The sequence below is a fragment of the Salarias fasciatus genome, unplaced genomic scaffold (assembly GCF_902148845.1).
Source record: "Salarias fasciatus unplaced genomic scaffold, fSalaFa1.1, whole genome shotgun sequence".
NCBI classification, from domain to species: domain Eukaryota; kingdom Metazoa; phylum Chordata; class Actinopteri; order Blenniiformes; family Blenniidae; genus Salarias; species Salarias fasciatus.
The window spans coordinates 95,717-109,314 of NW_021941257.1; the positions used below are offsets into that span (position 1 = coordinate 95,717).

A 13,598-nucleotide genomic window follows, 5' to 3' on the forward strand; every position below is an offset into this window, starting at 1 on the left:
TCCTGGGTTCTGTTTAGAACCCGGGGGGTTCCTGGGTTCTGTTTGACCGGGGGGTTCCTGGTTCTGTTTAGAACCGGGGGTTCCTGGGTTCTGTTTAGAACCGGGGGCTCCTGGGTTCTGTTTAGAACCGGGGCTTCCTGGATTCTGTTTAGAACCGGGGTTTCCTGGGTTCTGTTTAGACCGGGGGTTCCTGGGTTCTGTTTAGAACCGGGGGCTCCTGGGTTCTGTTTAGAACCGGGGCTTCCTGGGTTCTGTTTAGAACCGGGGGCTCCTGGGTTCTGTTTAGAACCGGGGCTTTCCTGGGTTCTGTTTAGGAACCGGGGGTTCCTGGGTTCTGTTTAGAACCGGGGGCTCCTGGGTTCTGTTTAGAACCGGGGGGTTCCTGGGTTCTGTTTAGAACCGGGGCTTCCTGGGTTCTGTTTAGAACCGGGGGTTCCTGGGTTCTGTTTAGAACCGGGGCTTCCTGGATTCTGGTTAGAACCGGGGTTCCTGGGTTCTGTTTAGAACCGGGGGTTCCTGGGTTCTGTTTAGAACCGGGGCTCCTGGGTTCTGTTTAGAACCGGGCTCCTGGGTTCTGTTTAGAACCGGGGGCTCCTGGGTTCTGTTTAGAACCGGGGGCTCCTGGGTTCTGTTTAGAACCGGGGGTTCCTGGGTTCTGTTTAGAACCGGGCTTCCTGGGTTCTGTTTAGAACCGGGGGCTCCTGGGTTCTGTTTAGAACCGGGGGTTCCTGGGTTCTGTTTAGAACCGGGGCTTCCTGGGTTCTGTTTAGAACCGGGGGGTTCCTGGGTTCTGTTTAGAACCGGGGCTTCCTGGGTTCTGTTAGAACCGGGGGCTCCTGGGTTCTGTTTAGAACCGGGGGCTCCTGGGTTCTGTTTAGAACCGGGGGGTTCCTGGGTTCTGTTTAGAACCGGGGACTCCTGGGTTCTGTTTAGAACCGGGGGTTCCTGGGTTCTGTTTAGAACCGGGGCTTCCTGGGTTCTGTTTAGAACCGGGGGCTCCTGGGTTCTGTTTAGAACCGGGGCTTCCTGGGTTCTGTTTAGAACCGGGGGCTCCTGGGTTCTGTTTAGAACCGGGGGCTCCTGGGTTCTGTTTAGAACCGGGGGCTCCTGGGTTCTGTTTAGAACCGGGGGTTCCTGGGTTCTGTTTAGAACCGGGGGTTCCTGGGTTCTGTTTAGAACCGGGGGGTTCCTGGGTTCTGTTTAGAACCGGGGGTTCCTGGGTTCTGTTCTGTGTTCTGCAGCTATGATAACTCGTGGCGTCTGTGGGATCTGGAGGTCCAGGAGGAGATCCTGCACCAGGAGGGCCACAGCAAGGGGGTCCACGACCTGAGCTTCCACCCCGACGGGTCGCTGGTGGCCACCGGGTGAGGGGCTCCGTCAGGGGGGGTCTCCGTCAGGGGGGGTCTCCGTCAGGGGGGGTCTCCGTCAGGGGGGGTCTCCGTCAGGGGGTCTGTCAGGGGGTCTGTGAGGGGGGTCTGTCAGGGGGGGTCTGTCAGGGGGTCTGTCAAGACTGGTGATAGAGAAAAAAGAGAACCTGTAGAACCAGGGTCAAAGGTCAGAGGTCAGAGGTTGTGCTGTGGTCTCCAGTGGAAGACTAACCAGGGTTTCTGGTCAGACTCAGATCCGGTCCGCTGTCTTTTGAGCAGTGAGGTCAGAGGTCAGAAGGGTCCCCCCACCCAGACTGACACCGGGGGGGGCGGGGCTTATAGTCGGGCCCTGGCTTTGGGGGGGCGGGGCTTATAGTCGGGCCCTGGCTTTGGGGGGGCGGGGCTTATCGTCGGGCCCTGGCTTTGGGGGGGCGGGGCTTATCGTCGGGCCCTGGCTTTGGGGGTTCCTCTGTGGTTCCCCAGGCGTTCCCAGCGTTCTCCCCCTCGTGCCTGTGACCTCTGACCTCTGCCGCGGACGCCATGCTGAACCCTGGATGAGCTGCGAGGCGTCGCGACCTTCTGAAGTCGTACACCAGCCGGTGTTGCTCAAGGGCCGAAGGCTCTGGCAGGACGACCCCGGGACAGCAGGTCCTGCCTCCACAGGGCCCGAACCACATGTTGATCCTCATGTTCAGTCGGGGACCGTCTCTCAGCTCTGTCCGTGTTTTCTAGGTAGCTGACCTTTGACCCCAGCTCGGAGTTCCTTGTGGTGACTCTAACTTGTTTGTTCTGCTCCGCCGCCCCGCCCTCTTCGCCCTCCTCCAATCAGAGGCCTGGACGCCTTCGGCCGGGTGTGGGACCTGCGGACCGGCCGCTGCGTGGTCTTCCTGGAGGGTCACCTGAAGGAGATCTACAGCCTGCACTTCTCCCCCAACGGGTCAGCCAATCACAGAGCAGCACGCTCCCCAGCCGGCCAATCAGAGCAGCAGGCTTCCCCGCCGGCCAATCACAGAGCAGCACGCTTCACAGCCAGCCAATCACAGAGCAGCAGGCTTCACAGCCAGCCAATCACAGAGCAGCAGGCTTCACAGCCAGCCAATCACAGAGCAGCAGGCTTCACAGCCAGCCAATCACAGAGCAGCAGGCTTCACAGCCAGCCAATCACAGAGCAGCAGGCTTCCCCGCTGGCCAATCAGAGCAGCAGGCTTCACAGCCAGCCAATCACAGAGCAGCACGCTTCACAGCCAGCCAATCACAGAGCAGCAGGCTTCCCCGCCGGCCAATCAGAGCAGCAGGCTTCACAGCCAGCCAATCACAGAGCAGCAGGCTTCACAGCCAGCCAATCACAGAGCAGCAGGCTTCGGCAGTCGGAGCCTTTCCCACGTTCCACGTGTTCCGTGAAGCTTCATTCTCATTCTGCGGCGGCCCGGTGACCCCGGTGACCCCGGTGACCCCGGTGACCCTGGCACCGCGGCGTCCCGGAGCCGCCAGACTGATCCTCTGTCCTCTGTCCTCTGTCCTGTCTCGTCCCCAGGTACCACCTGGCCACTGGCAGCGGAGACAACACCTGCAAGGTCTGGGAGCTGAGGAACAGGAAGTGTCTCTACACCGTCCCCGCCCACCAGAGCCTGCTGTCCTCCGTCCGCTTCCAGCGTAAGGACACCGCGGGACGGGGACAGGGGACAGATCAGGAGACGAGGGACAGATCAGAAGACGAGGGACAGATCAGGAGACGAGGGACAGATCAGGAGACAAGGGACAGATCAGGAGACGAGGGACATATCAGAAGACGAGGGACAAATCAGGAGACGGGGAACAGATCAGAAGACGAGGGACAGATCAGGAGACGAGGGACAGATCAGGAGGGAGACGGGGGACAGTCCTGGGGAAAGGGGACATTGGGGACAGAAATGTTTCAAGCCTGCAGGAGCAGAAATGAAGACGTCTGTCCCCACACGTCTGTCCCCACAGCCACTGATGGACACTTCCTGTTGACCGGGGCGTACGACAACACGTCCAAGGTGTGGACGCACCCGGGCTGGACGCCGCTGAAGACACTGGCGGGACACGAGGGGAAGGTGGGAGCGGCCCCGGGTCCCCCGTGCCGGCCGTCCCGGGCCTGACCCGTCCCTGACCCGTTCCCGTCTGTCCCCATCTGTCTTCCAGGTGATGGGTGTGGACGTGTCTCCGGACGGGAAGCTGATCGCCACCTGCTCCTACGACCGCACCTTCAAGCTCTGGCTGTCCGAGTGACGCCTGGACCCGGACCCGTCTGGACCTGTCTGGACCCGTCTGGACCCGGACCCGTCTGGACCTGTCTGGACCCGTCTGGACCCGGACCCGTCTGGACCTGTCTGGACCCGTCTGGACCCAGACCCGTCTGGACTCTTTACTGTTTCCTGTTTTTCAATAAAGCGTGTTTCAGAGCCTGGTGCTGGTCTGCGTCCTCTGGGTCCTCTGGGTCCTCTGGGTCCTCTGGGTCCTCTGGGTCCTCCGGGTCCTGTGGGTTCTCTGGGTCCTCTGGGACTGGTTGTCCGGGTTCCGGTCTCTCTGGTGCTTCCTGGTCACTGCTTGAAGTGGGACCGGTTCTGATGGTCCTCGGTGTTCCTTCCTGGACGCCGTCTGTCCTCACTAGTTCAGATCCGGAACAGGTCCAGGTCCGCGGCTCACAGGAAGGAATGTCCGGGTTCGAATCCGGCCAGAGGGGTCTTCACTGGAGGGTTCCAGATTCTGGTCTCAGCAGAGCATCTGGGTCCCCCTGTCTGGGTGGGGCCTTCCAGTCACTGGGGTTCCGGGTGGGGGTTCTGGTGGGGGTTCTGGTGGGGTTCTGGTGGGGTTCTGGTGGGGTTCCGGGTGGGGGTTCTGGTGGGGGTTCTGGTGGGGGTTCTGGTGGGGGTTCTGGTGGGGGTTCTGGTGGGGGTTCTGGTGGGGTTTCGGTGGGGTTCCGGGTGGGGGTTCCGGGTGGGGGTTCTGGTGGGGGTTCTGGTGGGGGTTCTGGTGGGGTTTCGGTGGGGTTTCGGTGGGGTTCCGGGTGGGGGTTCTGGTGGGGTTCTGGTGGGGGTTCTGGTGGGGTTCCGGGTGGGGGTTCCGGGTGGGGGTTCTGGTGGGGGTTCTGGTGGGGGTTCTGGTGGGGTTTCGGTGGGGTTCCGGGTGGGGGTTCCGGGTGGGGGTTCTGGTGGGGTTCTGGTGGGGGTTCTGGTGGGGTTTCGGTGGGGTTCCGGGTGGGGGTTCCGGGTGGGGGTTCTGGTGGGGGTTCTGGTGGGGGTTCTGGTGGGGTTCTGGTGGGGTTCTGGTGGGGTTCTGGTGGGGTTCCAGCCGTCTGGTCCTCATGGTCCCGGGGTTCAGCAGAGTTGCCGGTTCACTTCTGTCTTCAGTCTTCTGCTCAACGCCTGAGCAGCAGGACGTCCTCTGTCCACAGTCCTCTGTCCACAGTCCTCCGTCCACAGTCCTCCTCTGTCCACAGTCCTCTGTCCACAGTCCTCCGTCCACAGTCCTCCTCTGTCCACAGTCCTCTGTCCACAGTCCTCCGTCCACAGTCCTCCTCTGTCCACAGTCCTCTGTCCACAGTCCTCCGTCCACAGTCCTCCTCTGTCCACAGTCCTCTGTCCACAGTCCTCCGTCCACAGTCCTCCTCTGTCCACAGTCCTCGGTCCAGAGGTCTTGCCGGGTCTCCACAGGGACGTCCCTCATCAGTCTGGAGGTTTGTAGGTTCTGCTCCGTTATGAGACCCCGTCTCACCCGAGTCCAACGTCCTGCAGAGACACGTCTGGAGTAATAGATTACCCAGCAGGTATTTGGAGTAATAGAGTACAGCAGTAATCTGCAGGAGGAGCAGTCATCAGGTGGTTCCAGAGTGGAACCGAGACTGAAGCCAGACCAGCAGAACCCTGCAGACCAGGTTCTCTCAGGACCGGAGCTGATCGAGGATCTCATGCAGAACATGGATCATGAACCTGGTTCTGCAGGGTTCTCTTGGCTTGGAGCTGGATCAGGACTGGTTCTGGTTCTGGTTCTGCCCTCAGCTGGAGGGACTCAGAGCCTCGGTGTCTCTGAAAGCAGGACCAGAGCCTGGACCCAGCAGGACCAGAGCCTGGACCCAGCAGGACCAGAGCCTGGACCCAGCAGGACCAGAGTCTGGAGGTTTAGAGCCGAGCTGGGCTGGAAGCTCCAGGTAGAGAGGAGACCTGGATCAGGGAATCCAGGTCAAGGTTCTGGATCTGGTCCTGGCTGAGGAACCGGGAGGACCTGTTGAAGACCAGACCTGCTGCTGCATTCTGGATCCCCTGGACCTGCAGGGAGACCTGCCAGAAGAGAGACCAGCAGGGCCTGGACCAGGAGCTGGGGGGCCTGCTGGGTCAGGAAGGGTCTGGTCTTCAGAACCACTAGATGGAGAACCCTAAAGGTCAGCAGGTCATCCATCATGACCCCAGGCTTCTGGCTGAGTTTGTGGACAAGTAGTCTGGACTGAAGCTGGACCCTGATCTGAGGACAGCTGGACAGACCATGAGTCCAGTCTGAGACAGGTGGAGCTGAAGGTGGAGGATCAGCCAGACCTGCTGATCAGCTGAGAGGAAGAGCCCTGGACCGCATCCCTGGACCGGGACCCAGCACCGAACCCCGAGGGACCCCTGGAGGACGGGACCCAGCACCGGCCCCTGAGGGACCCCTGGAGGACGGGACCCAGCACCGGCCCCTGAGGGACCCCTGCTAGGCCATGTGACCTGGACTCCTCCCCCAGGACTCTCTGAAGGACCTGCCTGTGATTCAGGACCTGGACCACAACAGGACAGAACCTGAAAGGCCGGGCTCAGAGTGGAGAGGAGGACCTGATGGTTCAGCAGACCAGTCCAGCGGCAGGAGGACCGAGGACGGACCAGAGACTCCGGGACTGAGAGGACAGCTGTCTCACCTGAAGCCTGGCTGAAAGGGTCCAGCGGGTTCTGGTTCCGCAGATCTTCAGAGACTGGGTTACATCCTGAGCCTCCAGGATTTGACAGGACTGGAAGAAGTGAGACGGCCTGGAGTCTTCATCCTGGACCGGTTCCAGATAAGGGTTCTGAGCAGTGAGGGGACGCGGGGAAAGCCTGGACCAGGTCCAGATAAGGGTTCTGAGCAGTGAGGGGACGCGGGGAAAGCCTGGACCAGGTCCAAATAAGGGTTCTGAGCAGTGAGGGGACGCGGGGAAAGCCTGGACCAGGTCCAGATAAGGGTTCTGAGCAGTGAGGGGACGCGGGGAAAGCCTGGGTGAGCTGCTGCTGCGTCTCCCTCTCAGCAGGAGGCGCTCTGCTAGCAGGGCCTGGCCCAGAGTAATCCCATTACATGGAGCAGCAGGTAAAAGTCTCTGAACGGAGCCTGAGAGGAGGCAGGACGGCGCCGGGTGGGGCCAGGCGGGGCCGGGGGGGCCGGCGGGGACGGGGGGGACAGGCGGGGACAGGCGGGGCCGGGCGGCGCCGGACGGGGCCGGGGGGCCAGGCGGGGCCGGGGGGGCCGGCGGGGACGGGGGGGGCCGGGCGGCACCGGGTGGGGCCAGGCGGGGCCGGGCAGCACCGGGCGGAGCCGGGCGGGGCCGGGCGGGGCCGGGCGGGGCCGGGCGGGGCCAGGCGGAGCCGGGCAGCACCGGGCGGGGCCGGGGGGGATGGGCGGGGCCAGGCGGGGCCGGGCGGCACCGGGCGGGGCCGGGGGGGACGGGCGGGGCCGGGCGGGGCCGGGCGGCGCCGGGCTCCACGGAACCGAGCAGAGTTATGAGACTCGGGAAACCAGGTTTTTGGGCCGTCTCTGTCTGCAGGGCTGAAGAGACGCGATCCTGAGTGAACCCTCCGATGAGGATGATGAAGATGATGAAGATGACAGGAAACACAGCAGGAAGCCCCGGGTCACGACCTCCAGAGAGCAGAACCCCGGCCCATAGGAGGCGCTCAGTGACTGGAGGGTCACCGGAGACACACCTTCTGCCGTGCATGTGACCCAGAGCGAGCACGTGACCCAGAGCGTGCACGTGACCCAGAGTGTGCACGTGACCCAGAGCGTGCACGTGACCCAGAGTGTGCACGTGACCCAGAGCGTGCACATGACCCAGAGCGAGCATGTGACCCAGAGTGTGCACGTGACCCAGAGCAAGCATGTGACCCAGAGCGTGCACGTGACCCAGAGCGTGCACGTGAGCCAGTGCAAAGCCACAAGGACTTCTGCTGAGTTGAAAACGAAGCTCTGCAGATGTGAGGGCGTTGAAAACAAGCACACACTGTGTCTGAAAACGTAGCTCTGTAGCGCTGTAGCTCTGTAGCTGTGTAGCTCTGTAGCGCTGTAGCTCTGTAGCTCTGTAGCTTTGTAGCGCTGTAGCTCTGTAGCTCTGTAGCTTTGTAGCGCTGTAGCTCTGTAGCTCGGTAGCGCTGTAGCTCTGTAGCTGTGTAGCTCTGTAGCGCTGTAGCTCTGTAGCTCTGTAGCTTTGTAGCGCTGTAGCTCTGTAGCTCTGTAGCTCTGTAGCGCTGTAGCTCTGTAGCTGTGTAGCTCTGTAGCGCTGTAGCTCTGTAGCGCTGTAGCTCTGTAGCGCTGTAGCTCTGTAGCTCTGTAGCTTTGTAGCTCTGTAGCTCTGTAGCTTTGTAGCGCTGTAGCTCTGTAGCTCTGTAGCGCTGTAGCTCTGTAGCTGTGTAGCTCTGTAGCGCTGTAGCTCTGTAGCTCTGTAGCTCTGTAGCTCTGTAGCTGTGTAGCTCTGTAGCGCTGTAGCTCTGTAGCTCTGTAGCTTTGTAGCGCTGTAGCTCTGTAGCTGTGTAGCTCTGTAGCGCTGTAGCTCTGTAGCTCTGTAGCGCTGTAGCTCTGTAGCTGTGTAGCTCTGTAGCGCTGTAGCTCTGTAGCTCTGTAGCGCTGTAGCTCTGTAGCGCTGTAGCTCTGCAGCTGTGTAGCGCTGTAGCTCTGTAGCTCTGTAGCTGTGTAGCTGTGTAGCGCTGTAGCTCTGCAGCTGTGTAGCTGTGTAGCGCTGTAGCTCTGTAGCGCTGTAGCTCTGTAGCGCTGTAGCTCTGTAGCTGTGTAGCTCTGTAGCGCTGTAGCTGTGTAGCTCTGTAGCGCTGTAGCTCTGTAGCGCTGTAGCTCTGCAGCTGTGTAGCTCTGTAGCGCTGTAGCTCTGTAGCTGTGTAGCTCTGTAGCGCTGTAGCTCTGCAGCTGTGTAGCTCTGTAGCGCTGTAGCTCTGTAGCGCTGTAGCTCTGTAGCTGTGTAGCTCTGTAGCGCTGTAGCTCTGTAGCGCTGTAGCTCTGTAGCTGTGTCGCTCTGTAGTGCTGTAGCTCTGCAGCTGTGTAGCTCTGTAGCGCTGTAGCTCTGTAGCTGTGTAGCCTGTAGCGCTGTAGCTCTGTAGTGCTGTAGCTCTGTAGCGCTGTAGCTCTGTAGCTCTGTAGCTCTGTAGCGCTGTAGCTCTGTAGCTCTGTAGCTCTGTAGCTTTGTAGCGCTGTAGCTCTGTAGCTGTGTAGCTCTGTAGCGCTGTAGCTCTGTAGCTCTGTAGCGCTGTAGCGCTGTAGCGCTGTAGCTCTGTAGCTGTGTAGCTCTGTAGCGCTGTAGCTCTGTAGCTGTGTAGCTCTGTAGCTCTGTAGCGCTGTAGCTCTGTAGCGCTGTAGCTCTGCAGCTGTGTAGCGCTGTAGCTCTGTAGCTCTGTAGCTGTGTAGCTGTGTAGCGCTGTAGCTCTGCAGCTGTGTAGCTGTGTAGCGCTGTAGCTCTGTAGCGCTGTAGCTCTGTAGCGCTGTAGCTCTGTAGCGCTGTAGCTCTGTAGCTGTGTAGCTCTGTAGCGCTGTAGCTCTGTAGCTCTGTAGCGCTGTAGCTCTGTAGCGCTGTAGCTCTGCAGCTGTGTAGCTCTGTAGCGCTGTAGCTCTGTAGCTGTGTAGCTCTGTAGCGCTGTAGCTCTGCAGCTGTGTAGCTCTGTAGCGCTGTAGCTCTGTAGCGCTGTAGCTCTGTAGCTGTGTAGCTCTGTAGCGCTGTAGCTCTGTAGCGCTGTAGCTCTGTAGCTGTGTAGCTCTGTAGCGCTGTAGCTCTGCAGCTGTGTAGCTCTGTAGCGCTGTAGCTCTGTAGCTGTGTAGCCTGTAGCGCTGTAGCTCTGTAGTGCTGTAGCTCTGTAGCGCTGTAGCTCTGTAGCTCTGTAGCTCTGTAGCGCTGTAGCTCTGTAGCTCTGGAGCTCTGTAGCGCTGTAGCTCTGTAGTGCTGTAGCTCTGTAGCGCTGTAGCTCTGTAGCGCTGTAGCTCTGCAGCTGTGTAGCGCTGTAGCTCTGTAGCTCTGTAGCTGTGTAGCGCTGTAGCTCTGCAGCTATGTAGCTCTGTAGCACTGTAGCTCTGTAGCGCTGTAGCTCTGTAGCGCTGTAGCTCTGTAGTGCTGTATCTCTGTAGCTCTGTAGCTGTGTAGCTGTGTAGCGCTGTAGCTCTGCAGCTGTGTAGCTCTGTAGCGCTGTAGCTCTGTAGCTCTGTAGCTCTGTAGTGCTGTAGCTCTGTAGCGCTGTAGCTCTGCAGCTGTGTAGCTGTGTAGCGCTGTAGCTCTGTAGCGCTGTAGCTCTGTAGCGCTGTAGCTCTGTAGTGCTGTAGCTCTGTAGCGCTGTAGCTCTGTAGCGCTGTAGCTCTGTAGCGCTGTAGCTCTGCAGCTGTGTAGCTCTGTAGCGCTGTAGCTGTGTAGCTCTGTAGCGCTGTAGCTCTGCAGCTGTGTAGCTCTGTAGCGCTGTAGCTCTGTAGCGCTGTAGCTCTGTAGCTGTGTAGCTCTGTAGCGCTGTAGCTCTGTAGCGCTGTAGCTCTGTAGCTGTGTCGCTCTGTAGTGCTGTAGCTCTGCAGCTGTGTAGCTCTGTAGCGCTGTAGCTCTGTAGCTGTGTAGCTCTGTAGCGCTGTAGCTCTGTAGCGCTGTAGCTCTGTAGCGCTGTAGCTCTGTAGCTCTGTAGCGCTGTAGCTCTGTAGCTCTGTAGCGCTGTAGCTCTGTAGTGCTGTAGCTCTGTAGCGCTGTAGCTCTGTAGCGCTGTAGCTCTGCAGCTGTGTAGCGCTGTAGCTCTGTAGCTGTGTAGCTGTGTAGCGCTGTAGCTCTGCAGCTGTGTAGCTCTGTAGCACTGTAGCTCTGTAGCGCTGTAGCTCTGTAGCGCTGTAGCTCTGTAGTGCTGTATCTCTGTAGCGCTGTAGCTCTGTAGCTGTGTAGCTGTGTAGCGCTGTAGCTCTGTAGCTCTGTAGCGCTGTAGCTCTGTAGCGCTGTAGCTCTGTAGCTGTGTAGCTCTGTAGCGCTGTAGCTCTGTAGCTGTGTAGCTCTGTAGCTCTGTAGCGCTGTAGCTCTGTAGCGCTGTAGCTCTGCAGCTGTGTAGCGCTGTAGCTCTGTAGCTCTGTAGCTGTGTAGCTGTGTAGCGCTGTAGCTCTGCAGCTGTGTAGCTGTGTAGCGCTGTAGCTCTGTAGCGCTGTAGCTCTGTAGCGCTGTAGCTCTGTAGCGCTGTAGCTCTGTAGCTGTGTAGCTCTGTAGCGCTGTAGCTGTGTAGCTCTGTAGCGCTGTAGCTCTGTAGCGCTGTAGCTCTGCAGCTGTGTAGCTCTGTAGCGCTGTAGCTCTGTAGCTGTGTAGCTCTGTAGCGCTGTAGCTCTGCAGCTGTGTAGCTCTGTAGCGCTGTAGCTCTGTAGCGCTGTAGCTCTGTAGCTGTGTAGCTCTGTAGCGCTGTAGCTCTGTAGCGCTGTAGCTCTGTAGCTGTGTCGCTCTGTAGCGCTGTAGCTCTGCAGCTGTGTAGCTCTGTAGCGCTGTAGCTCTGTAGCTGTGTAGCCTGTAGCGCTGTAGCTCTGTAGTGCTGTAGCTCTGTAGCGCTGTAGCTCTGTAGCTCTGTAGCTCTGTAGCGCTGTAGCTCTGTAGCTCTGGAGCTCTGTAGCGCTGTAGCTCTGTAGTGCTGTAGCTCTGTAGCGCTGTAGCTCTGTAGCGCTGTAGCTCTGCAGCTGTGTAGCGCTGTAGCTCTGTAGCTCTGTAGCTGTGTAGCGCTGTAGCTCTGCAGCTATGTAGCTCTGTAGCACTGTAGCTCTGTAGCGCTGTAGCTCTGTAGCGCTGTAGCTCTGTAGTGCTGTATCTCTGTAGCTCTGTAGCTGTGTAGCTGTGTAGCGCTGTAGCTCTGCAGCTGTGTAGCTCTGTAGCGCTGTAGCTCTGTAGCTCTGTAGCTGTGTAGCGCTGTAGCTCTGCAGCTGTGTAGCTGTGTAGCGCTGTAGCTCTGTAGCGCTGTAGCTCTGTAGCGCTGTAGCTCTGTAGTGCTGTAGCTCTGTAGCGCTGTAGCTCTGTAGCGCTGTAGCTCTGTAGCGCTGTAGCTCTGCAGCTGTGTAGCTCTGTAGCGCTGTAGCTGTGTAGCTCTGTAGCGCTGTAGCTCTGCAGCTGTGTAGCTCTGTAGCGCTGTAGCTCTGTAGCGCTGTAGCTCTGTAGCTGTGTAGCTCTGTAGCGCTGTAGCTCTGTAGCGCTGTAGCTCTGTAGCTGTGTCGCTCTGTAGTGCTGTAGCTCTGCAGCTGTGTAGCTCTGTAGCGCTGTAGCTCTGTAGCTGTGTAGCTCTGTAGTGCTGTAGCTCTGTAGTGCTGTAGCTCTGTAGCGCTGTAGCTCTGTAGCTCTGTAGCGCTGTAGCTCTGTAGCTCTGTAGCGCTGTAGCTCTGTAGTGCTGTAGCTCTGTAGCGCTGTAGCTCTGTAGCGCTGTAGCTCTGCAGCTGTGTAGCGCTGTAGCTCTGTAGCTGTGTAGCTGTGTAGCGCTGTAGCTCTGCAGCTGTGTAGCTCTGTAGCACTGTAGCTCTGTAGCGCTGTAGCTCTGTAGCGCTGTAGCTCTGTAGTGCTGTATCTCTGTAGCGCTGTAGCTCTGTAGCTGTGTAGCTGTGTAGCGCTGTAGCTCTGCAGCTGTGTAGCGCTGTAGCTCTGTAGCTCTGTAGCTGTGTAGCGCTGTAGCTCTGCAGCTGTGTAGCGCTGTAGCTCTGTAGCTCTGTAGCGCTGTAGCTCTGTAGCGCTGTAGCTCTGTAGTGCTGTAGCTCTGTAGCTCTGTAGCTCTGCAGCTGTGTAGCTCTGTAGCGCTGTAGCTCTGCAGCTGTGTAGCTCTGTAGCGCTGTAGCTCTGTAGCTGTGTAGCTCTGTAGCGCTGTAGCTCTGCAGCTGTGTAGCTCTGTAGCGCTGTAGCTCTAGCTCTGTAGCGCTGTAGCTCTGTAGCGCTATAGCTCTGTAGCTGTGTAGGTCTGTAGCGCTGTAGCTCTGTAGCTGTGTAGCTCTGTAGCGCTGTAGCTCTGTAGTGCTGTAGCTCTGTAGCTGTGTAGCTCTGTAGCTCTGTAGCTGTGTAGCTCTGTAGCGCTGTAGCTCTGTAGCGCTGTAGCTCTGTAGCGCTGTAGCTCTGTAGTGCTGTAGCTCTGTAGCTGTGTAGCTCTGTAGCTCTGTAGCTGTGTAGCTCTGTAGCGCTGTAGCTCTGTAGCGCTGTAGCTCTGTAGCGCTGTAGCTCTGTAGTGCTGTAGCTTTGTAGCGCTGTAGCTCTGTAGCTCTGTAGCGCTGTAGCTCTGTAGTGCTGTAGCTCTGTAGCGCTGTAGCTCTGTAGCGCTGTAGCTCTGTATCGCTGTAGCTCTGTAGCGCTGTAGCTGTGTAGCTCTGTAGCGCTGTAGCTCTGTAGCTTTGTAGCTCTGTAGCGCTGTAGCTCTGCAGCTGTGTAGCTCTGTAGCGCTGTAGCTCTGCAGCTGTGTAGCTCTGTAGTGCTGTAGCTCTGTAGCGCTGTAGCTCTGTAGCTGTGTAGCTCTGTAGCGCTGTAGCTCTGTAGTGCTGTAGCTCTGTAGCTGTGTAGCTCTGTAGCGCTGTAGCTTTGTAGCGCTGTAGCTCTGTAGCTGTGTCGCTCTGTAGTGCTGTAGCTCTGTAGCTGTGTAGCTCTGTAGCGCTGTAGCTCTGTCGCTGTGTAGCTCTGTAGCGCTGTAGCTCTGTAGCGCTGTAGTTCTGTAGCGCTGTAGCTCTGTAGCGCTGTAGCTCTGTAGCTGTGTAGCTCTGTAGCGCTGTAGCTCTGCAGCTGTGTAGCTCTGTAGCGCTGTAGCTCTGTAGCTGTGTCGCTCTGTAGCGCTGTAGCTCTGTAGCGCTGTAGCTCTGTAGTGCTGTAGCTCTGTAGCGCTGTAGCTTTGTAGCGCTGTAGCTCTGTAGCTGTGTCGCTCTGTAGTGCTGTAGCTCTGTAGCTGTGTAGCTCTGTAGCTCTGTAGCTGTGTAGCTCTGTAGCGCTGTAGCTCTGTAGCGCTGTAGTTCTGTAGCGCTGTAAATCTGTAGCGCTGTAGC

The 13,598-nt window shown here is 58.7% G+C and overlaps 1 protein-coding gene across 1 annotated transcript in view; it reads left to right on the forward strand.

Annotated features, from left to right (window-relative positions):
• The window catches only part of prpf4 (pre-mRNA splicing tri-snRNP complex factor PRPF4), a 16,666-nt gene extending 12,932 nt beyond the window's left edge, over positions 1-3,734 (forward strand). The window contains exons 5-9 of the mRNA XM_030086841.1: positions 1,177-1,364; positions 2,197-2,304; positions 2,902-3,020; positions 3,339-3,445; positions 3,534-3,734. Coding sequence (XP_029942701.1) covers positions 1,177-1,364; positions 2,197-2,304; positions 2,902-3,020; positions 3,339-3,445; positions 3,534-3,620 — 609 coding nt within the window. The 3' untranslated portion in view covers positions 3,621-3,734. The remainder of the gene's footprint in view (positions 1-1,176; positions 1,365-2,196; positions 2,305-2,901; positions 3,021-3,338; positions 3,446-3,533) is intronic.
• The last annotated feature ends 9,864 nt before the right edge of the window (positions 3,735-13,598 follow it).